The 25,228-nt window shown below is 37.5% G+C and overlaps 2 protein-coding genes across 5 annotated transcripts in view; one reads left to right on the top strand and one right to left on the bottom strand.

Annotated features, from left to right (window-relative positions):
* The window catches only part of LOC138703045 (UDP-glycosyltransferase UGT5-like), a 53,186-nt gene extending 48,527 nt beyond the window's left edge, over positions 1-4,659 (top strand). For both annotated transcript variants that reach the window (XM_069830580.1, XM_069830581.1), the window contains exon 8: positions 791-4,659. In XM_069830580.1, the coding sequence (XP_069686681.1) occupies positions 791-1,076 (286 nt within the window). In that variant the 3' untranslated portion in view covers positions 1,077-4,659. The remainder of the gene's footprint in view (positions 1-790) is intronic.
* Positions 4,660-15,977: 11,318 nt separating this feature from the next.
* LOC138703047 (uncharacterized) overlaps positions 15,978-25,228 on the bottom strand; it is a 33,859-nt gene continuing 24,608 nt past the window's right edge. For 2 of the 3 annotated variants that reach the window (XM_069830583.1, XM_069830584.1), the window contains one exon: positions 15,978-24,243. Coding sequence is in view for 1 of the 3 variants with exons in the window: in XM_069830584.1 (XP_069686685.1) it covers positions 24,200-24,243 (44 nt within the window). In the remaining 2 variants the exon portion in view is untranslated. The remainder of the gene's footprint in view (positions 24,244-25,228) is intronic. The other variant, XR_011332951.1, reaches the window with a different exon arrangement.

The following is a 25,228-nucleotide window of genomic DNA, read 5'->3' as shown; positions in this document are numbered from 1 at the left end:
TCTTAAATCACGGATTTACGCATATCATATATATTATTTTAATGTACCGAAGTACATATGATATTTCTATGCAGATATTCTGCGTCATCATACGATGTAAGAGTAATGGAAAGGAGAAAAATTCTCTCCGGCGCCGGGATTTGAACTCGGGTTTTCAGCTCTACGTGCTGATGCTTTATCCACTAAGCCACACCGGATACCACCCCGGCGTCGGACAGAATCGTCTCAGATTAAGCTCCAACTCTTGGGTTCCCTCCAGTGGCCGCCCTCTGCACTACGTCATAGATGTCTATGAACGTAGGACCGAAGTACACACATGTGCTGAGGTGCACTCGTTATGAGTGACTAGATGGAGCTTAATCTGAGACGATTCTGTCCGACGCCGGGGTGGTATCCGGTGTGGCTTAGTTGATAAAGCATCAGCACGTAAAGCTGAAAACCCGGGTTCAAATCCCGGCGCCGTAGAGAATTTTTCTCCGTTCCATTACTCTTACATCCTATGATGACGCAGAATATTTTCATGGAAATATCATATGTACTTCGGTACATTAAAATAATATATTAATATAAAATGTCAACATATATGCCCAACTTGGAGTCAGGCAACAAAGGGAAAAACACTGGAGGAGAGGGGTTCGATCCGGTGCTGTGAATTAAACTTCAGCGTAGCTCAGTAGTGAGAGCGCTTGGTACATAGAACCCAGGACCCGGGTTCGATCCCGTAGTCGGAGCGAATTTTTCTCCTCTAATATTAATTATAAAGTAAGCTTTTTTTTTTCGGAATGTTCAGGTATAAAAACAACATGAAGACGATGTCTGCGATATCCAAGGATGACCAACAAACTTCGATAGACAAAGCAGTGTGGTGGACGGAGTATGTACTACGTCACAACGGTGCTAAACATCTCAGATCTGCAGCTATTGATCTGACCTGGTATCAATATTTCCTTTTAGATATTTTAGCATTTTTTATTTTTATCATTATAGTATTAATCTTTGCAGTATATATTTGTTTTCGAACTATCTCCAGATATGTAAAGCAAAGTAATTTCGAAATGAAATCAAAAAGTGATTGAATTTATGTGCCACATTAACATATTTTATGAAAGTCTATGCTGGGATGAGAAATAAAATCCAATGTATAAATTTTACATAAAGTCTCATCATTGCACACTAATAGGGTAAATTTATATAATTATTTTTAGAGCAGATTATGTTTATATCCACAGGGTGAAAGTAATATATCTGTGCAGAAAATTATAATATCATAGGCTATTAGTCCCAAAAGAATACTTTTCTTAACACTGTTTCAGAAGATAAGTGCTATCTGGTTTTTACTCTTACCATTAGAGCAACTGATAAGGAATGTTTTATCCCTTTGCAGTTTGTAATAAAATGGACGGTTCTCTTGCAAATTAAATTAAATGATTAACACGTATAGTTATTTTCTGCCATTACTAAGTATGGTAACCCTATCTGCAGTGATTAAAGCACGGAATACAGCTATTCAGACCGAGTTCTTGTGTATATTAGTAGATGAGGCAGCGATGCACTGTTGCCAAACTACGCACACTTTCAGCCTAATTTTTTAACTGACCATGAACTTAGTTACCAAGCGCAAAAGGTGTTTTTTTATTTCTTTTAATGTGTTCTATTGTTCCCTTCACACTGCACAGTTGTATCACTTCCATCTTGTATAGGTGAGAGTCGGGTAGTAATTATCGGACATCGGGTAATATCGGACAGTGCGTTTCTTTCATCTACCACCATATGGTAGTACCTGAATGACATGGTTACATTTCTCTATGCGACATCACAGAAACGTAACCATGTCAATCAGGTACTATCATCGTGTGGTAAATGAAAGGAACTCACTGTCCGATATTGCCCGATGTCCGATACTACCCGACTCTCCCTTATATACAGGATGATTCACGAAGAGTTATTGCCACTTACGGAGTATATTCCCGAAGACATTTTGAGCAAAAAATATCATACAAACATGGGTTCTATTCTCAATATTTTCAGAGTTACACTAATTTGAAGTTGTTAAAATATATCTTTGTTCTTTAGTTTTAAGGGTAAAAGAATATTGCAATTAGAGAATGAACTATTCAGAAGTATCTTTTCTTTAACTGGCTAGTATTCTGAAGCTAAAAAATTGTGTTGTTAATTCCATAGTTGCTTCGTAGAGAATGTCTTTTCAATTTTTAACAACAAAATTACATTTTTCTTACGCATTTATCACAATTGTTACAAATAACGTCTTGTAATGGAATGGAATTTAAATGAGGGGGGCACGGATGGCCCGGCACTGCGACCTGTTGAGATCTATTGCGCTAACCCTCGATATGGAATGAATTGCGTGCCACGGATCCCCTACGCGCACCGCCCTAAACACATGACTCCCTAACGACAGGTCCCTACAGCCGACAGAATCCACATACCATTCCTGCTTCGGCAAATTCACCCAAGGCCCCCCTGTCGGTCCGAGGCGAAACTCCTGCCCCGAGTAGGTCCGCCTCGGGTGCCATTGCAGAAGCCATCCAACGTCGCTTAACTACATTCCACGGAGACCGGTCGAGAGAGCCAGTAGTATCGGGAGGCCACAAACGGGATGATGAGAAAAGGATGATGGGGAGGAAAGGAAGTGGCGGAGATGAGTTCCAATCGCCTGATAAAGTTGTCTGATATTCATCCCTAGGAGTGAGGGAAACCCCACCCAAAAAAAAACCTCATCCAGGCAACTCGTCCTGACAGGGAATCCAACCCGGGACTGCTGGGTTCAGTGTTAGGCTAGCTAACCCCTGAACCACAACGGTGGACTCACGTCTTGTAAACTCTTTAAGAATATACATTAGTATGCAGAGTTGAACTGTAAAGAATCAACTTGCTAGAAGTTGTACGATATGTAACAATTGTTGTGATAAGTGTGCAAGAATTATGTAATTTTTAGTTAAAAACTGAAAAAAAAAAAAATTGTACAAAACAACAAAGGAATTAACAACACATTTTTAGCTTCAGAATACTAGCCAATTAAAGAAAGTATACTTCTGAATAGTTCATTCTCTGCAAGTCTAGTTTTTCAGGTAAAGCTCCCTGTGAAAAAGCAGACTTGATTAATTTCAAAGGAAAATTGTTCCGTGGACGGGTATCGATCTCGGGACCTCTGGTTCAAGGTACCAGCGTTCTACAGACTGAGCTACGCAGGAACTCCTTCAAATACCCTCTCAATGTTTCCTCTTAAATCCACACAACTCGAGTGGGCTGACGAAACAGAGGTCCTGGGATCGATACTTGGCCCCAGAACAATTTTTCCCTTGAAATTATTCAAGTCTGCTTCACAGGGAGCTTTATCTGAAAAACTAGATTTGCATAATATATACGTTACTGGAGGTACGTTAACAGAAAACCACAATTCCAAGTTACAAAGAGTTTGTGTGCACTCGATGTGGGTCTCTGGCGTCTTATCAGCCCACTCGAGTTGTGTGGATATAAGAGGAAAAATTGAGACGGTGTCGGGTGGACTGCCTGGATAGCTCAGCCGGTAGAGAGCTGGTAACTAAAGAAAAAAGGTATTTTTAACAACTTCAAATTAGTGTAACTCTGAAAATATTGAGAATAGGACTCGTGTTCATATGACATTTTTTGCTCAAAATGTGGCGGTAACTCCTCGTGAATCAGTCTATATATATGAAGGGTTCAGAGCCATAGTGGGCCAAGCGCCAATTATTAAAAACGGAGAAAACAAGGGTTAAAGTTAAGTGAATACCATACTTTAATGAAGATTGACATATCATTTAGTTTTAATGTGTATACTTTATATTACTTGCTATATGTTTCCATTGAATTATGGTAATAACTTCATTTTAACCCTTGTTTTCTACGGTTTTAGTAAATGGCGCTTGGCCTACTATGGTTCTGAACCCTTCAAATAAACTGAAATATAATTCAATTTATGTGCATGATGAAAATGTATATATACGAAGGTCACAATGAGAGTTTTGACATATGGTAAAATCAAAGCTGACACACTTAAATGGAACCCAGCACGGGGTAGCGTCAGTCTTTGTGAGTAAACTGGTAAAGTGTTGGCAAGAAAATCGTGGCCACTTTCTTCTCAAAAATGACCATGTGGCAACCGTGCCTCTCGAGAAGCAAAGGCCTGTTACCATCGGTGGTATATCACAGCGTGCCACCGAAAGTTTTCGAGAAAGTTCAAGAACAGCGGACAAGGACGGGACTGCGAGGAATCCTCCTACACGACATCGCACCCGAGTACACAGAAAGGAAACTCGTGACTCATCCTCCCTACAGTCCTAACCTGACTCCATGCAATTGTTCCCTGTTTCCGACAGTGAAATATCGCATGCGTGGAAGATAGTTTTTCAGCTCTGAAGAAGTTGCTACAAGGTATGAAATTGACCTCACAGTCCATAAAGGAACAAATGCTTTGAAAAGTGTTTAGAGGTTGATTATGAAGATTATGAGAACATGTAGCAGTCAGAATGGCTTTACTTGTGATAGTTTTGGCGTATCTCAAAACTTTCATAGTTACCCTAGTATGCTGTTATATGTTAATGCATCTATTTTTATAGAAAATTCCATCATTGTACTATTTTTTAGTTATTAAATAAATCGTACATTCTTGTCAATGGATTCCTAAAGTTTTGCCCCGTATTTTCTTACATCCTCTACACACCAGAAGTTAGTATTACTACCCGACATTGTTTATAACCATACAAGTCTTGTCCCTATTTCTTTTACAAGCCAATGATGTTATTCTGTATTCCGCTTTGGTACATACCGTTAAAGCTCACAACCACCACCCACACCGATTCACTCGATGCATTCTCCACTCCTTTCAACTAAATCCATCTCTATTAGTAGACTTCGAAGTATTGTGAATCAGGCTTATTAACCCTACTATCGGACTCCAATACAAACTAGAACACTGTGTCCTTCTCAACTGTTAATGCATATAAATAAGGCTATATTTCCATTCGTTTATCGATTTTTAACTACAAAATTATATTTTCTTACGCATTTATCACAACAATTGTTACAAATCACGCCACTCTTCTAAATTCTTTAAGACTGTACATTAAGTTGCATAATTAAACTATAAACAATCAAGTTCCTAAAGTCGTATGATTTGTAACAAATTTTGTGAAGTGCGTAAGAATGTCATTTTTAGTAAAAAAAATTTAAAAATAAAATCTGTACAAAGCAATAACAACACATTTTTAGCTTCAGAACACTAGCCAATTAAAGAAATGACGCTTCTCAATAGTTCATTCTCTATTTTTAATATTGTTTACCCGTAAAACTAAAGAATAAGGGTATTTTACTAACAACTTCAATTTACTGTAACTTTGAAAATATTGAGATTAGGACACATGGTTTATATGACTTTTTTGTTCCGTAAGTGACGGTAAATCCTCATGAATCACTCTGTATAATAGGTTTACGATGGTAACAAAGAGTCCCCCTAACAGTAACTGAAAAAGCTGCTCGCTTATCGACAGCAGCTAAGGCATCGTGAGAGGAGCCAACTTAAGTCGTGTTGGCTGAGCCATGTCTTTTACAGTACGGTACATGCAAATATTTAAAATTGACCAATCTCCCCATATCACACACGGGACTAACGTCTGATTTGCATTTCGTCATCGGTTAGCTAGGTTAAATGAGGGGAGTAAGTAGTAAGTGAAACAAGGACGAGGTATGTGACAAGGTTAGTGGGTTAGTTTGTTGAGGAGATAGCTAAGTAATGTGAAGCCGATAAATGTGAAAAGGTTTCAATAATTTAAGTACGTTTTCTCTTCCGTGTGTAGTATGGGTGGGGGGATATAGAACTTTCATCTTAATGTCATGTTTACAGGGCGGGATAGCTAATGCGCAAAATAACCGAAAATTATAGTCAAAAATTTTGTTTCGATATCGCAAAAACAACATTTACAATTCATCTGATAACGTAATACCAAATTTATTCTAACCCATTCTGTACTGGTGAAGATGGCGCTGATTAATGTGTGTTCGATGCTCGGTGTAGATCACAGGGGCGTGGGGGTTCGATGTCTCCATAACCCTAGTTGAAAGGAAGTATCGCTGTTGGAAGGAAGTGCTGGTTGTGATAGGGAGTGAATTTAAAGTGAAATGTCATTTATAAGAACGGTCACAAATCGTCGTGTGGAATACATTGTTAAGGACAATTTTAAATATAGAAAGCGGCGCAAAATGAGTACGGGAAATATTTCGTGGAGATGCACGGAAAAGAAATTACCGCAATTTAACAGACTAATGCAGAAGTTAGTGAAATAGTGTATATGAGACTTACGTTATCATGAAAATAAAAGCGCTAGGGCTATTGAATCACATATTTTGCGGGAAAATTGTAAAAGAAAAACGTGTGGAGATATTACTTTACAATCCAGTAAAATAATACGAAAAGAATTATCGAGGTGAGATACTTTTAATATTCAGAGAATGGAGACGGTCAAACTTCGATTAGCATTGCACAGAACCCGGAGGAGGGGGGTTAAACGGTTTAAATATTTTAACAAATTGAGGCGAAAGATTCTGGTTTTTAGACCTCAAAAATAAGGCGGTAAGTTTTAATTGTGAACGAAATTTGCAGTTTCCGTGTAGTAATGAGCGTAATATATTAGCGGATGGAACATTTTACGTTTCACCAAAACACTTATATCAGGTTTATGCTATACATACATATTATACTACATTGGGGTACGTCCATGTTGCTTTTTGTTTACTGTTGTCGGAAATTATATCAGCTTACGAATGCATGTGGAAACGTATTCGTGATTTCTGTGGTGATGATTTTTATCCTGAAACCATAATTTTAGTTTTTGAAGTTGCTGCTCACACTGCAGTCAAAAAAGTGTTTCCTAACATAACCATTAGGCAAAGGCTGCAGTTTTCATTTAAAGCAAACGTGGTGGTATAGGAAGATACTCGACTTGGGACTTCGCTCTGAATACGAATCCTAATTCCGAAGTAGGAAAGTTCCTCAAATATATGTTTGATTTAAAATATGTACCTCCATGCACAGTAGGGGGTGCGTTCGTTGAGTTGCATAGCATTGCTCCTAATCATAATCCGTTAATGAGATTCTTAGACTATGTACTTGAAAACTATGTAAGTGAAGATGCTAAATTCTCTCCTAAATTGTGGGCGAGTGTACCAACAGATGAAATCATAACAACAAATAGGGCGGAATGGTTCCATCGTCATTTGAAACGACAATTTTACAAACTTCATCCCTCTATCCATGAATTTACGAAGTATCAAAGCAACTGCAGAATGAAACGTATCTTTCCTTCAACACAGTGCGTTATAACAGAAAAACAAACAGACGTGACCAAGATAATCATCGTATTGCAACTTAACTATGGAGGAAATATCAAAGTGATGAATTATCATTACTGGAGTACGTTAAAGAAATTGCACTTCGGTTCCAGCTCATCGTATTGCAGACAAACGGCATACCGTTGGACAGTGTGCTTTAAAGGTTAGTAGTTTATTATTATTTATTTATTTATTTATTTATTTATTTATTTATTTATTTATTTATTTAATCTGATAGGATTAAGGCCGTAAAGCCTTCTCTTTCATCCTACCAGATAAGTACATGTATTAATTTTATTTAAGGATCTATTAATTTAAGGACTTGAAATATTTTGCACTCCGTCGTTTTGCGGGAAAGAAAGTATAGAATTTTGCGGATTAGCAATACCAATTTGCGTAAAAGCAAGCTGCCGGTTTACAGAATACCAAGACAAGTAAGCCTACAATAATCTGTGTATATAGAATACCGGTAATCCAGTTATTTCTCTAAAAAAATAAACAAATAGGCAAGCGCAAATAGGCTATTTCTGTCGCTTAACACCGCAACGTAATAGTACATTATTTGCAACGAGCCTATAATGGTAGTAATTAAGACGCGAGTATGTTTGTTTATGAAACGAGCGCAAGCGAGTTTCATAATTTTCATACGAGCGTCTTAATTACCATTATAGGTAAGTTTCATACGACTTTTTATGCTCGACCATATTTCTAACTTGAAATTATTCATAAGTATTCATGTTATGGTTATGTAAGTGAAGAGCGGAAGTGACCTTCTAAATTGTGAGAAGTGCGCAGACGCGAAAGTATTGATTTTTTCCGAGGGACGAATGTCATTGACCTTGATATAATCTAGAGAGTAACATGAACATTAATATTGATATAACCTGGAAATTGATTTAGAATTAAAAAACGAGATGACAAATTGAATTTATTTGAATATTATTTACAATTAATGCTAATTATTATAGTAACAGAACATAACCTTCTGCGACAGTATTGGATTTCCAGCCTCAGTGGCGTTTCGTTAATTGTCTTTCGATTGCATATCCAAGAATAATCGATACTTGCGGTTTTATAATGGTACAATGGTCATTTCTCATTGGCTGAACAACTGAAGTATAATGAATAGGTGTACTTTAATGAGGTGCATTAAAGGACTACTACCAGGTGTATAATTCGGCACGGTCGAGCATAAAATAACTTTTGAACCGAGTGCCTCAGTGCCGTTGCCTAACCACATTTTTTAGCCGCAGATTTCTGCATAAAATGACTGTAAATTATCATTTATATGTGTGCCAAAGTAGATGTACTAGATAAATATTAGATTAGAGTAAATGAGAAATAATTTCGAATTGCGAGCATATAGTTTTAAAAAACAAGGCCTGAGTTTAGACATCAATAACTTTCTTGAATGTAATTGTGGCTTAGGCACTTAGGGCCTGATTTACAATTTCAGAGGCCCGGAGCTTAATTTTCTTTATGATGCCCCTTCTTTTCATATATGATAACTAGGCCTATCTTATTTTATTTAAATTCTGTCACCTATCTCCTTTCACCAAATATTTATTTCACAAAGATTTTTTTTATTAATTCTCTATTTTGAAGAGAAGGATTAAAAATAAAGTGGTCCCATAAGGTATCAGTGATTATGTGCTGCCACAAGACAGGGTCAGAGCTGACTGCATTGGTTGTAGTACCAGTACTGTCCCTTGTTTCCTCTAGTGCAGTAATTCAGGAGTTTGAAAGCAATGTTCTTTGTTCCTAAATTCTGATTTAATCTTATAAAAAAAATACCTTGGCTCTCCACAATTTAGTAGCTGTGGTGGACTGTTGTCTCTGTATGCCAAAATCTTCATTAGTCTGTGTTAAAACATTCTTAACTTTTGAAACTGAAGGTCTCTGTGGGTAAAGACGTTACTGCTAGTAACATGAACGAACATACTTGTTCAATGATCAGCATTGTTTTCCTTATTGTTGAATTTCAATAGTTTTCAGTTTTCTTTTATTGACTCCTAACTCAAATTTGCTTGGGAATTCTATTTTTAATTATGAACATTCCTATAAAAACACTTTAACACTACCACTACACACCGATAATGGTTCTATATACCAACAGAAATTAGATAAGCTGCGCCAGGCACATGGTTTAACCCTTTGAAGCACAAATTAATTTTTTATATTTTTCATATCATGGATCATACGAAAGCTTCGATCAATTTTTTTTTCAACATTTAAACTCTACACACAATTTCAAAACACAGATGGCAGCTCTATGTATACTTAAGAGGTGGTTCCTTGGTGGAATATCTGTGCCATAAAATTTAGAAAGAAAGAAAACGGTGGTTATTCTGAATAACCACTATGCCGCAAAGGGTTAACACTCAATACAATGAGAACTGACAATGTTGTTCACTTGGCTGCTGAATTCATCAATAATTACTTAAATAGGCCTAATACTGTTACAATTAGAATAAACTGTACACGGTAGCCAACTTTTAAAAGTTGAACACATTAAACCCCTGATCACATACGATCAGGGATTAAACTCTGCAATCAACTTATGACTCTAAACCTCTAAACTTAGAACAATAAAGTAATTTTTATGCGTTTTCTAACATAATAATTCATTACACAATTACTTTTTTTCCCTCAATTCTGATTTCAGTTGGCAGAGTTGTTGTCTATTTCATTTTGTATAATTCATTTAAAAAAAAGGCTTGTTCCTGGATTTTGAGGCCCCCAGAATCGTGAGGCCCTGAGTAGGGGCAAAATAGGCTCCTGCCTAAATCAGGCCCTGCTGGCACTGAGCCCAGGGTGCGAATTAAGATTTCTGATGAGGTGAGGATAGATTTCTAGATAGAGAATACCATACATAAAATTATTATTATCCTCATTCGATACGGCTCAACGCTTGGTCGCACTGAGTTGCTTGTCTTGCATCTTGATCATAATAATAAATATATCCATGAGCAGGCTTAAGATAAGATGTGTAATTCCTAAGTTATTGATTGTTGTCAGCTTGCCGGTGATGATAATACATCAGTATTATTTTCTTTGCTTACTTTATACTTTATAAAGTATATCGTATTAAAACAATTATATTCTGTGAGGGGGAGATAGAAGTTATCCCTGGCAGGGATGTTAACTTGCACACTGATTGAGCCTCTCAACTGTCCCCCAGGTACTGAAAAATCCTTAATATACATAAATGGGGGTAATCTTTTTCCAACAGGGGGGGGGAAACCCCCCCATTCCCTCGTTAACAGGCACCCTGACTGAGCCTCTCAACTGTCCCCCAGGTACTAAAAATCCTTAATATACATTAATGGGGGTAATCTCTTAATAAACGGCACTTTATCCAAGTTGTGCATTTGAATGTTTTTCTTTTCTACCATAAATCAATTTTAATAGCGTATATACCTGTTTTTTTTATTTACAGATGGGAATGAGAGTTAAGCGGTCGAGCTTGGAACTACAGCCCTATCTTGCCAATATGGACTATCAAGCTGGCAGCTGATGGTATTAACTCTAGTTGGCTGACGTTAAAACATTCATTAACAATTTACGCGAAGGTAAAAAAAAAAATACAAAATCGACATAGAATGAAATACGAAACGTATCAATGCTAACATTGTGTGCACAATAAATGATGCCAAGAGAGCTATTGAGAACTCACCACGTGGGAACTGGAACTTTGGCAACAGGCCTAACACGCTATGTGACATAGTCGTTTTTCCTATTCCAGCGCTAATGTCATGTCCCATTAAAAAAAACGGGTATAGACGTAAAGGATGTTTTCGTGCCTTTCTCTTTCGCAATGCCAGGGACGCAACAAGCGTCTACCAGAATCAAAAGAGCATTTTTTTTTATCTAATTAGTTTCTTAGTACGGTGTCGATTTAATTGTTAACTAATTTTTATTCCATTTGTACGCATTTTATGTCCAAAGAATTTATTCACCTAAAAATAAGATAAGTGTTTTCATAAATGAAAAATACAAAGCATGACGTTCAGTTATTCACAATGCTGAACGCTTCTTGTGCCCCGAGAGATTGCGCTACTGGGGGTGAACAAAAACGCCTCTTCAGTACCTGGCGGTAAAAATAAGAACTAAGAAGCAGGCAAACATCAGTGCCGTGAATTCATGCATTACCTGTCTAAATGGCTAACCTAACACGACTGAGTTTTTATTTTATTTATTTTATTTACTTACCGTAGTCGAACACGGTACTGTAAATGCGGTTCATATGACTACAGAATTCTCCTGTCTCCAATAACTTGTGCAATGGCTCATTATGGATATATTTGAAATATCTCTTCTTTACTTCTCACTTAGAACTTTAAATACTTTACAAGTCCTCTACGGAGCAGACAGCATCGTCTTCTAGAGTAGTACGTTGATAGCTATTATAGTATTATGTAAATAAATTATTTTGCTTTTATTCAGTAAGCAATATCACTCATAGTACACTCAAATCAATTATTTTCTCACACCGTCTTCTTATACATACCGGTACAGAAAGACGCGACTTTTTTCGCCAATATTTCTCACTTATCAGAATTGTAACATTAAAAACGAAATATTCACCGGAAGTTCAATTTTGAGTACCAGTACTGGTAACCTTCAAATGTATCATGTACATTGGCATTCAAAGATTTGACTCAGTGGCGGCTCGTGGTAAAATATTGCATAATATATGTTTACAATTTTGTGTTCCAAAACCGAAGAGAATTTAAAATCGGCCAAAATCAATAGGTTTAATATAAATATGAGTCTAACGTCTCATTATCGAAAAAAAAAAAAAAAAGACCATGTATAAGTTGAAAAATATATATGAACAATAATAATGATGAAAACCTAATTATTTTATTTCGGTTTGCCCCCCACGTTCGTCTTGTAGGATTTGTCATTATAGCATGGCATAGATAGCTAATTAAATTAGTCCACACCTGTGGAGTAACGGTTAGCGCGTCTAGCCGAGAAACCAGGTGGCCCGGGTTCGATTCCCGATCGGGGCAAGTTACCTGGTTGAGGTTTTTTCCGGGGTTTTCCCTCAACCCAATATGAGCAAATGCTGGGTAACTTTCGGTGTTGGACCCCGGACTCATTTCACCGGCATTATCACCTTCATCTCATTCAGACGCTAAATAACCTACGCTGTTGATAAAGCGTCATAAAATAACCTAATAATAAAGCTAATTAAATTACTCTGAAGTGCAGTAATTCACACTCTAGACACACCCACACAACATAAAAGCCCCGACATTGAGAAATGCTGACACCTCTAGATTAGAATAAAGACTATTTTCTAAATCAACGTATTTGATGGATTCAATGTTCACTTAAAGCCTTGTGCTCATGACGAGTCGTATAACAAGGGCTTGCGACTGGAACAGTTTGGCTGTGGCACATGCGTGGACTTCTCAAGCAGTGCCAGAGTGATCCTTACCTGGATTCATTTTCGCGTGTACATTCTAGATCAAATCAAAAAGTCATCTTCGTGCTCTGGTTACACATATTGCATATACGAAGGTTAGGTTTGGGTTTTATTAACCCATTCCGCGCATGCGCAGACAACGAAGATGATCCTGTCGCGAGCCGCACATCATAAGCAGCCAGCTACAGACACTTTTGTTCCGCGTATGCGTGTCAAGTCGTGTAACCTCCTTGAAAAGAATATGGCTTTCATGTGAACGTACGTTGCCAGATTTATACAAGAAGTCTGTGACAGTTACTGGAAATATAAATTACTGGTACTTGATTAGGATATTACAGTACATATTCCCAGTACGTCAATACGACATTGTGTACATTAAGGGAAACAAGGTGTTCACGTGCTCTTATTGACTCAGTGTCATTGCTCTGACCTACAATTCTCTGCTCGAACTTTCTAACCACGGGATGAATCATAACCAAATGTATAACAAATAGACAAACTTTGAAATAGTTCCGCTAGTTCTAAGTAGGTGGGATTGTTATTGGGACGGTTAAAAGTGTTGGGGAAAATAATGATGTAGATTCATTCATTCATTCATTCATAGTGTTCTGCCCAAAGATAGGTCTTTTACTGCAAACCCAGCATTTTCCAGTCTTTCCTATTTCCTGCCTTCCTCTTTGTCTCTTCATATAATCCACATATCTTATTGTCTATCATCGAATATCTTCTTCTGCCACGAACGCTCCTCCCATTCACCATTTCTTTCAGTGCATCCTTCAGTAGGCAGGTTCTTCACAACCAGTGACCCTACCAATTCCTTTTCCTCTTTCTGATCAGTTTCAGCATCATTTTCTTCATCTATTCTTTCCAGCACAGCTTCGTTTCTTACTCTGTCCATTTCACACGCTTCATCTTTCTCCATATCCACATTCAAATGCTTCTATTCGCTTCTCTTTTCTTCGTCATAGTGTCCAGGTTTCTCCCCATACAATGCTACACTCCACACAAAGCACTTGACTAGTCTCTTTGTTAGTTCTTTCTCGAGAAGTCCGCAGAGAATGCTCCTTTTTCTATTAAAAGCTTCCTTTGCCATTGTTATTCTATTTTTTACTTCTTGGCAGCAGCTCATGTTACTGCTTATAGTACACCCCAAGTATTTGAAGCTGTCCACTTGTTCTACTGTCTCATTTAGAATTCGCAAGTTTACCTTCTTTACTTTTCTTCCTATGACTATGATCTTCGTCTTGATGGCATTTATCTTCATTCCATACAGCTCACAGCTGTCATTTAGCTCCAGTAGCATATCCCATAGTATCATCTCTTCTTCTGCTAACAATGCCATATCAGCAAATCTTACACTCTTTATTCTTCTTCCTCCCACTATCACTCCTCCCATGTTCTGAAAACAGTTCCTAACTAAATCCTCCCAGTAGATGTTTAACGGAGTAGGTAATAAAGGACATCCTTGTACTCCTCCCCCTATTTCACTTCCTTCTGACATTTATTCTCCTATCCTGACCTTGACTAGTTTCATATAAAGGTTACTGATTAAGCATAAACTATTCTCATAATCCTGTGGATGCATGCAAGAACGTGATATGTTACATATGTTGTGCATGCACCCACAGAATTGACAATATCAGTGGTTTCCCGCTAAACCCAGTATTGTTTTACAGTCAACAGGGGAGATTAAATTTTTAATTCTATCACGCGGGTATATTTATTTACGATTGGCGACACTGACTGTTATCTTCGCCATCTATTCATAGAAGTAATAACTAAAAAACCACACTTACACAAATTATTGGCACTATCGATTAGCAGGGGTCGGGTAACTCTGAACGCCAATATACCTAGTTCTCTCGAAATCAATGGTTCCTAAAGTGTATTTCTCGAAAAGTTGAGGAGGGAGGAGGATGGAGGAGGAGAGCCTTATTAACATACATTTATTTTGTATTTAGAAACACAATGTACAAAATAAAATATAATGCACAAAATTGCCTATTTTTCAGAAAGTATATTTTCAAATTCTGGATCCTGCATTCGATACATAAACAAGATATCACTTTCAAGTTAAAGGAGACTTCTCGCTTTTGTTTTGATGAAAACTATAGGCAAGGAACCATTCTGCACAAATACGAGTTTGCAAACATTAACCAAAAAAACTCAAGAGCTTCTTTTGCAAGCTCTTGGTATTCTTGTATTCTTTGGATCGAAAACTAGCCTACTGTATGCAGAAAAAAGTCTAGTTCAAACATTCCATAATTTGGTACACATTTCAATGTTTTTTTTTTTACTTTCTTTTTTATTTAAGTCTACTGCACTTTCCAAAAACTGATTCAGTATCCAGACATATGCGTAATTGTCCTCTGATTCCGTCAAACTCCACTGAAATTCTGCTATAACTACATGACATTTTATAAGAGACTTCAGAATACATTCTACTGGATAGGGACAAGGTCTGCTTAGTTTTACTAAAATGTACCTCTCACTTTGAGAGAGGAACATAGGTTAAGGGTGTTGGAGAATAAGGTGCTTAGGAAAATATTTGGGGCTAAGAGGGCTGAAGTTACAGGAGAATGGAGCAAGTTACAAAACAAATAACTCAATGCATTGTATTCTTCACCTGACATAATTAGGAACATTAAATCCAGACGTTTGAAATGGGCAGGGCCTGTAACACGTATGGGCGTATCCAGAAATGCATATAGAGTGTTAGTTGGGAGGCCCGAGGGAAAAAGACCTTTAGGGAGGCCGAGACGTAGATGGGAAGATAATATTAAAATGGATTTGAGGGAGGTGGGATATGATGATAGAGAATGGATTAATTTTGCTCAGGATAGGGACCAATGGTGGGCTTATGTGAGGGTGGCAATGAACCTCCAGGTTCCTTAAAAGCCAGCAAGTAAGTACCTACAGTATAAACAAAAGATCATAGTTCAATGAAAAAAGTTGTACATTGTATACCAGCAAGTAACCTTGCACATCAGATCGAAGTTCTGCTAGAAAGTTTGTACCTGGGTAAAAATTGTAAATAACAAGAGAACTACAAAAGTGTAGCTACAAAAAACTGGATAGGTTGTATCAGAGAGACAGCTGCAAGTTTCATGCATGAATACATCTCTCAGGATGGGATGTTAAATGTAAGGTATAAGAATGAAGAAATGCACCCACATTTAGTAGTAAAGTGTAATTTTATTTATAACATTGCCATCTTGTATGTATTGAGAATAAACATGTTGGTTGCTGTAGTAACCATTGTATTGTATCATTTGCTATCATTGCTTATACAGTTATCTTGACAATCAAAAAAACTTTGTATGCAAGCACCAAATGAAAAATTGTTTCAAACAAAAGGTGTACAACTGAAAGGGGGAAATAATACTGATATCGAGACTACTATATATATATATATATATATATATATATATATATACATACATACGAGCTCAGAGACTATTTCCTTATCCAACTGCTCTGAAGATGACCACAACACAGTGGTCGAAACGTCAGCCACCAACACCAAGACAACACTGTAGAAGCCCCGAAGCTTATCCACAGACCACTAACATTGTTTCTTTAAATGACACTATGTATTTATTATTCGTATTTCAATTAAGCTCGTCAAGATCTGTCCAAAAGTGTATCACAGTGGGCCATTCTAATAAACAGAACGTTAATAAACGGAATATCATTTGATGCCTTGACAGCATGGTTCCTGTACATAGTACATACAAAGGAAGTGATTTGACGAAGTGGGTGTAAACAATATGTAGTAGGCCTACATTGCAGACACTCAGGGTCGCATAACCCATTCCACGTAGCTTTGGTTTACAGCAAACACATGAAACCAAATGTAGCACAGACCACTCACTCAGTCATCAGTGTTCAGCGGAATAAAACCAAAGCTATGTGTAATGGGTTATGCAACTCTGAGTATCATTTGCAATGTACTACGTATTGTTTACACCAGCTTACAGTCAAACCACTTCATATAGCCCTGCCAAGACTCTGGAATTCGCTACCTGCTAGCATCAGGGACTGTCGAAATAAAATTGAATTCAAACGAAAACTTACTAGGCACTTGGTCAGTAATTGATTACTTGTAAATAGTTTCTTTAATCTATCACAAAATATTTCAATATTCAGTAATTTCATCTCTATAAAATTTTTTATTCTAGATTTAATTTGTAATTCAGTAAATATAAAATATTCGTTGTTTCTCTATGATAAATTATCTAGCTTTAATTATTCATCTTATCTCTACCAGGTTAAATAAATAAATACTACTAATACTACTACTAATGTGCACAGAAACCATGTCGTCAAGGCCTCAAATAATGTTTTGTTTATTAATGTTCTGTTTGTCAGAATGGCCAACTGTGAAAAGGTCTTCATGAGCTTAATTGAAATACTGAATCATAAATACAAAGTGGCATTTAAAAAAATCAATGTTAGTACTTATATCTCATTAAGAAATAATGCTACAAGGTTGCCTCCCCATCAGTATTATTTCCCCCTTTCAGTTGTACACCTTTTGTTTGAGACAATTTTTCATTTTGTGCTTGAATACAATGTTATTTTCAGAGGTCAAGGTAAATGGAACACCCTGTATACCTGCTCCCAGCTGTGCTGCATATGCTTTGACATGATCAATAATTGTTTTTCTTCACTCAACTACACTCTCAAATTTTTCCAATTTAAATTGTTCGAATGCTGATTGTTGTTCAAATGAGACTGTCATTACCAATTGTCTGACACCACTGCAAATGTTCCATCACTTTGGATTCTCGAGTTACACTGCCTCAGCTGCTACATGTCCCAATTCATTCCTCAAATTTTCCCCCCTCCTTCTCCTTGTGTATTGCTAGACGACATCTGCTCCAACAACTCAATATCACGGATATATTTATCCTTCATCTCTTGATCATCCTGCACTTCATTGGGATAAGTTGTGTGGTTTAGAAATGACAGACGTGATAAAATTGGTCTGAAAATGTATTAGTCGACTTTCTGGGATAGCAACATAATACTGGACTGGACTTATAGACGTAATCACATAAAAAAGTAGGCTGGATAAACAATACAAAATGTTCCCATATATGAATAGCTGAAGTATCATTTCCAGTTGTTGTCGGTAAAAGTACACCATATGCATCACATTTTACATTAAAGGTAGAGATAGATTTCTAATCTATTATTCACAATTAAACTAAATTTGCGTCTACTATGACCTGTTTGTTGTATTATTTAGTAACTGTAAGGGATTTTCTGTCGTTTATGCCACCAGTAATTCAAATGTTAAAGGTTATGTTTTATTTAATGACGCAACTGAAGAGGTTATATCAGCATTGCCGGATGTGCCGGAATTTTGTCCTGCAGGAGTTCTTTTACATGCCAGTAAATCTACTGACATGAGCCTGTCGCATTTAAGCACACTTAAATGCCATTGACCTGGCCTGGGATCGAACCCACAACCTTGGGCATAAAAGGCCAGCGCTATATCAACTCGCCAACCAGGTCGACCAGTAATTCAATGTCATAATGAAAGTCACAGACAAAATGTACACATTGTTAAATCTAATGAAATGAGTGAATGGTTTAGAGCAAATAAACTAGCACTTGATGTTGTTAAAACCAGTGTAATCAAATTTATGTGGACATAATAGTGCTCAGTTTTCCTATAATTTTAGATTAAATGGAACTGAACTCAAAGAATCTATAAGCACAAAGTTTCTTGTTTAGAGTTGGATAATCATTTGAACTGGAAAACACATACAGAATATATTACTCCTAAATTGAGCTCTTCCTGATATGACAATATAAACACCCTTAAATTAGCATACTTTCATTCTATAATGAAATATGGATTAATGTTCTGGGGCAACTCGTCTGAAGCTAAACATACTTTTGTTTTACGAAAGAAAGCTACTAGGATAATGACTGGTGTGCATAGGGCATCATGTAAATAGATTTCCAAAAATGTAGAAAACTTGACCTTGCCTTGTGAGTGCATTCTTTCTCTAATTATAGTCCCGTCGCTCTAATTTCCGGCAGCTAATCGCGTTGCAGGTCGGCTACATTTAAACGTGTGCGTCTTGTGGTTCGCTTATGAAGACGTTATTCATTTCTTAAGGCTCGATAAATACTTAATATAATCGCCCGCCATTTTGGCTCTTTCGTTGGTGTTCGCAGAAAGCACACGACGTTATTTGCTGCTCAATTATTTGCTGAATTACAGTGCGTTTGATTTATTATGATAGGAGCTACGACATGATAATATTTAACGGTGTGGCAAATAGATTCCTTATATGGTAGCTCGGCAACGAAAGAACTAAAATGGCGAACGATACTACCTACCTAGACTTTCTAGAGCCTTCACCTCCTAAGACGTAAGCAAAGAGGAGGAGTCACGCCGGGAATAACAGCATTGCGACTATATGTTTCATAACAAGTGCGAAGAGTAAAAATTTAGAGAGGTTTAGTCAAGTTACGAGTGTGGAATGAGGGGGCAGTAGGGAAGGAAAAACAGTATATAATCTGAGGAAATGGTGTATTAATGGGACGAAATAATAGCAGGGTTAGTTATATAATGTAAAAATGGATTTGAACGGATGCACTTTGTCTAGGTTATGGAATTGTTTTGTTTAAGACAAGGTTATAAATCAAGTGAAACCAATGTGTCAGAGTACAAGCACTAATGTGATTGTGTTAAAACCGTTTTGTTTGTGAATTTAATAATAGGTTATGTTTTTCCTGAAATAATCAACAAGGATTAGGTCTTCTATAGTGAATAAAGCAGCCAGCCAAGACAGTCATTCACTCTTCACGTGATCAATGATTCATTTGCCTGAGTGATACTGATATGATGTGGCATCTTATTCTTATTTGCTTTAGTCGAGAATAAAAAAAATGTAATTCACTAAAATAACCCATTTTAAAGAGTTTTTTTTTTTTTTTTTTGTATGTGAGTAGGCCTATTAAAATTTACCAAATAAAGATTATATTTACTAAAATATGACAGAGTAATATAAAAGAGCATAAATATGCATAACAGAATTGTTACAACATAGGAAATTCGTACAAATAATTTATCAACATATCAATAACAATGATTTAAAAAATTCAAATGCATTAACCTTGATCATTCAATATGCCAACATGCAAGTGATGAGTTCCTGTTATGAAAATGATTCCAGAGTTAACTACTTACTGCTTAAAATACTATGCCTCTGCATTATTGAATGCACACGTCATATGAGCCGTTCAGAGCAGAAGTGGTGTAAGTCAATTTTGACTTACACCACTTTTGCTCTGAACGGCTAAAATAAATAATATACAAAATACAATTCCTACTTTCTCTCTCTCTCTCTCTCTCTCTCTCTCTCTCTCTGTTCTTCGAATATACATTTACAGGCAAAATATATATTCATGTAATTTAAATTTGTGTAATAACGACCGAATCATTAGCCTAGTTTATATGAGCAGTTCAGAGCAAAAGTGGTGTAAGTCAAAATTGACTTACACCACTTCTGCTCTGAACAGCTCATATCTCTTGAATAAATTTTTAAACACATACTGCAGCTCACTGTTATGACACATGTTTCATCAGTGCAGTGGTTAGAGACAGTTCACAAGATGGTGTTTTCCATATTCTGGAATGTGAGAGGGTTGCTTCATAGACCTTATCCCACAAATAAAGATTACATGGGTTAGGATCAAGAGATCTAGGTGATCATAAATTAACAGCTTATCCAATAAAGAAACAAAGTTTTTAATACAGACATTGAATAACCAGCAATGTGTACTATTTATTTTCTTCCTGCATATGTCTGCACAATTTTTCTTCATGTTGTAGTTTATTACACGTCTTGAAAAATAAGTCTTTGCCTTTATTATATCATATAAAACGGATATAAAATTATTTTACAATTAAATTTATAGAAACGTCTTCGTTTTTTGAATTATACACGTATATCGTCCATATTAAACAAATTATGCAAACACACTGATGGAACATTCATATATCCATAGCATATAACATCAAAAAGGAACAGTTGGCAATACTTCCAGCAGTAGCAACCAAAAGTATATCAGTAATTCATTCAATAATGAACATATCAACACATGTAGCAGGTTTCTAAGTCTTTGCTTACTTCCTATACTTCCTCATTCATTAAGGAGTGACCTCGATTCGAACAAGAATTTTTTCTTCAAAATCTGTTAATGAGAGAGAGATAGTAAAAGCATTAAACCACAGGGTTTATCACATATAATGCAATCATCTGCCCATATCTCCCATGGCACGTCTACTGCATACGCCTAACACAGTTGCCGCGTCACAGCCCGGCTTGTCTCCCCTGAGTTGTGCGTAAACTAAGAAGTAATGTGACTAGATTAAGCTTATCTTTATTTACAGAAGGTGCTCAAAATGATGGCTCTCTGCCGCTAGAGAAGCCTGGCATCTTTTGAACACGTTATTAAACACTTGACGAATTTCAGCTGCTGAAATTGTTGAAATCATAATCACTGAAACACTAAATGAGCCTACAATTTTCTTGGACCTGTTTCTAAGACCACTGCTAACTCGTCTAATTTTTCTTTGGTTAGAATGCTTGATTTTTTAGTTTCATTTATGTTTAACATGGATCCAGTCTCTTTAAATTGTTCTAGTAATCTGCATATCGCCAATTTATTGAGAAAATGTACGCTGGAAAATTTCTGTATAAAGGCAAGCTGACATTCCACATATGATGTTCCTGCAGAGTTTAACACACTCGTTGCATCAGTTCCCAACCGGTGTGTTGTGCAGCCCCACGGAGTGTGTAGCAAAATTTTGGAACTGAAAAATAAATTTTATGCCATCCAGAAAGTCTCTTTGCGATGCATTTTTATTTACAACGAAATCTTTAATATGGTACATTTTGTTTTGAGACAGACTTTACCAATGAAATGTGAACACAACAATGCTTAGTTTAGTGTTCGCTTAGGCTTCCGTGGCTGGTGTACATGGTGTATGGATAAGCTCTGGGGCTTCTACCGCGTTGTCTTGGTGTTGGTGGCTGACGTTTCGACCGCTGTGTTGTGGTCATCTTCACTAGAAGCACACGAACAAGATCCTGAACTTATGAACATGAAACAGAAGGCCTTCCTCCCATACATAGAAGGAACCACAGATAGAATTGGGAAATTACTGAGGAAATTCAATATCAAGACGGTATACAACGCCCCACACAAGATTTCCCACTCATTAGTCAAAGTCAAAGATAAACTTCCATACCTCCAATCAGCCGGAATATACATGATCCCTTGCTCCTGCAGTCTAAAATACATAGGCCAAACTGGACTTACGGTGGAAGATAGAAGGAAGGAACACATCTGACTCTGCAAATACGGACCATACGAAAAATCAGCAATAGCCTTACACTCAGCAGATTCAGGCCACACCATCGAATTCGAAAATATCAAGATAATAGATAAAGAAGACAACTTATACAAAAGACTGGTCAAAGAAGCCTTCCACATCAAACTACATCCCAACAACATCAACAAGGACGAGGGGTTACAACTCAGCAACTCATGGGGAAGTCTATTCCAAGATCATACTTAGGAACGAGAAACCAGGTCTCTACATGTATGCGGCGCCCCCCCCCCTCCCTTCATTTGGACATTGGGCACAGTATCAAGGTCACTCTTTCGGACCTTATGAGGGCCAGTATTTAATATGAATACTCCCATCCATACAGACCTCAACCGGATTGGACAACGAAGGACCAATCAGATGCCAGAAGAAGAACCTACGAGCTATCACCGAAAGTACTCCCCCCATTGAGACTACTATATATATACGAGCTCACAGACTATTTCGTTATCCAAATGCTCTGAAGATGACCACAACACAGCTGTCGAAACGTCAGCCACAAACACCAACACAACGCGGTAGAAGCCCCGAAGCTTATCCACAGACAATGCTTAGTTTAATTTTTCTGCGTGGCGATAATTAGAATGAAAGTGAACACCTGCAACAATGCTTTGCAATTCGTTTACTCTTCCTACTTAGTACTAAACAAGAGTTTAGAATCGTCAGAACATATTGGTCAGTTTCAGTATATACGTATGATAGGGTGACAGTGAGACTATTTTATCAAAAGTGGTTTATTTACATTTTATCATGGACGAATTTTTAATTCGAAAGAAACAATCTGAATCTTGTTACAAGAAACGGGGGAGGTCGCCAGCTGCGCAATTGGTGAAAGCTGCCTTCCTGCCAAGCTAATGCTTTCTGAGCAATGCCAGAGACCTCGAGTTGCGTCATATGTGAGAAACCCATTATTACACATCCAACTCTAGAATGAAACCAGATGTTAACAAAACAAATATGATTAAACGTGTAGGCATATTTCTGGCTCATCCTGTACATAAATAAAAAATGACTAGTTTCGAAGATGACTCTTACTTAGCTGAAACTAGTCAACTAGATATTTACAAACTTAAGCCCGGTTCAGATGGTGCGTGTTTCTGTGATGGATTCCAAGGTGGCTGTGCGGATGGGTAGCCTGCGTGGTCACTCGCCGGAAGTAATGCGCTCCGGTGGCTCTGTGGATGGCTAGCTTGCTGGATTTCGAGGGTAGGTTCCTTGCTATTTTTCGTGATGGTTTGCAGGCTGGGAACCAAAGATGATCATATAATATCACCACTGAAACCATGTCGCCATGTTCGTTGTTTTCCAACTAAACCTGTTTTTTCTATATTCTTTAGTTTCTAAGAAACAGCAATTAAATATCGGACTTTAGCTGTTTTGTACTTATGGCTTAATTACTTTATTACATTTACTACTGTTAATGTAGGACTTTAGTTGTTTTCCACTCACGGTTTAGTTTCTTTTTGACCATGAGTGTTGGCAACAGATGAAGCAGCACATGATTTTCCAATTTGAACTGTGAAAAGAGCCAGCTCCATGTGAACAATACCATCACCGTAGGCAACACGGGAGCCAGCCAGTGACCACGCAGGCTACCCATCCGCGCAGCCACCTTGGAATCCATCACAGAAACACGCACTGTCTGAACCAGGCTTTAGTTCAATATTAACATGTGAAAGTGATCACAATAAATTGTATTCCTAAACAAAAAATTGCAATTCGAACCTTCCCTTGTTAAATGAACCTGTTACAATTATTGTTGCAGGTACTTTATACATACTGTTCTTCCACCAGATCAAGAGGCCATTATGAGAACGCATTTCGGCCCCAGTCCTCCTCCTGTAGTGCAAGCAGACAGGAACACGAATTTGATCATGCTGAGAAGTAACTGGGTGTTCAACTACACCATTCCTCTGCTGTCTGAGCTCAACACATTCCACAGCCTGCATGTCAAGACCCAAACCTGATTCCCTGCCTCAGGTACGAATATCCTCGTCAAATTCTGGAGTTGTGTTGGGTTCTGGAACATCATGGCATTAAGATCAATGAAGAAGTACATGAACTGGAATAATCGGAACTAGCACTATCTTAATTAGGCCAGAATATATCTGTGGGATAATCAGCAACACTGCTGGTAGAGCCTGGACAAGAAGTTATGGCACCAGCGCGAGGGACGCATTTTAGTTCGTTTGCTTGGACTCGCCCTCACACTCAACTGGAGGGGTGTTGGGTTAGTTGGTTACTAGCATTCCGAGTGTTCAGATTGTTCTGCTACTACCGCTATTGCTAATACTGAAAACATTGTCCTTCTGAGCACCCTCATTATGGCATTGTCTAAGGTGTGAAATCATAGAGTAGTTCATAGTCAAGGACATGAAATAGTGTACAATGTATGGAAATTCATGTCAGAAGAGGTTGTAAATGGAATACCAATTCCTTTGAAAAGCATATGTGCAAGGGTACTGGCTGCCACTGGTATTTCAAAGCGAACCTTGGCAAGAATCAGGAAAGAAGGGAAAAATATTGAGGCAGAAACAGCAGTTTCTTTCTCCAGTCCAGAAAAATCACAGCCGAAGAAGAAGATTGTTGCAGCTGTAGACAGTTTTGATGAGGAAGTCCTAAGAAGACTCATCAATCATTTCCACGCTACGCATAAGCAGAGGCCGACTCTGCAATCGCCTCTTCCAAAAATGGATATCAGTGTATGATTATGTGAAGAAAGTAGAGAACAATTACATTGAAAGAGAACACGTGATGGACAGTATTTTGGAGAACATATCCATAAACTTAGGGACATCTGATCCCAGCACAGATCAGTCATCTGATTCGGATGGAGAATAAGAATATAAAGATGGAATAGTGGGCGTAATTCCATTAGGTACCTTCGGACTCTTGAGTAGGAAAGTGGTGATACTGAGATAAGACGAATGTTTTTAGAAAGAGATGAAACGGATATGCCTGCCGCTCTGAGCTTGAGAACCGTAACCCAAACAACCCCCACTCCT

Source organism: Periplaneta americana, chromosome 7 (assembly GCF_040183065.1).
Source record: "Periplaneta americana isolate PAMFEO1 chromosome 7, P.americana_PAMFEO1_priV1, whole genome shotgun sequence".
Taxonomy (NCBI): Eukaryota; Metazoa; Arthropoda; class Insecta; order Blattodea; family Blattidae; genus Periplaneta; species Periplaneta americana.
This window is presented reverse-complemented; position numbering and strand designations above follow the sequence as displayed.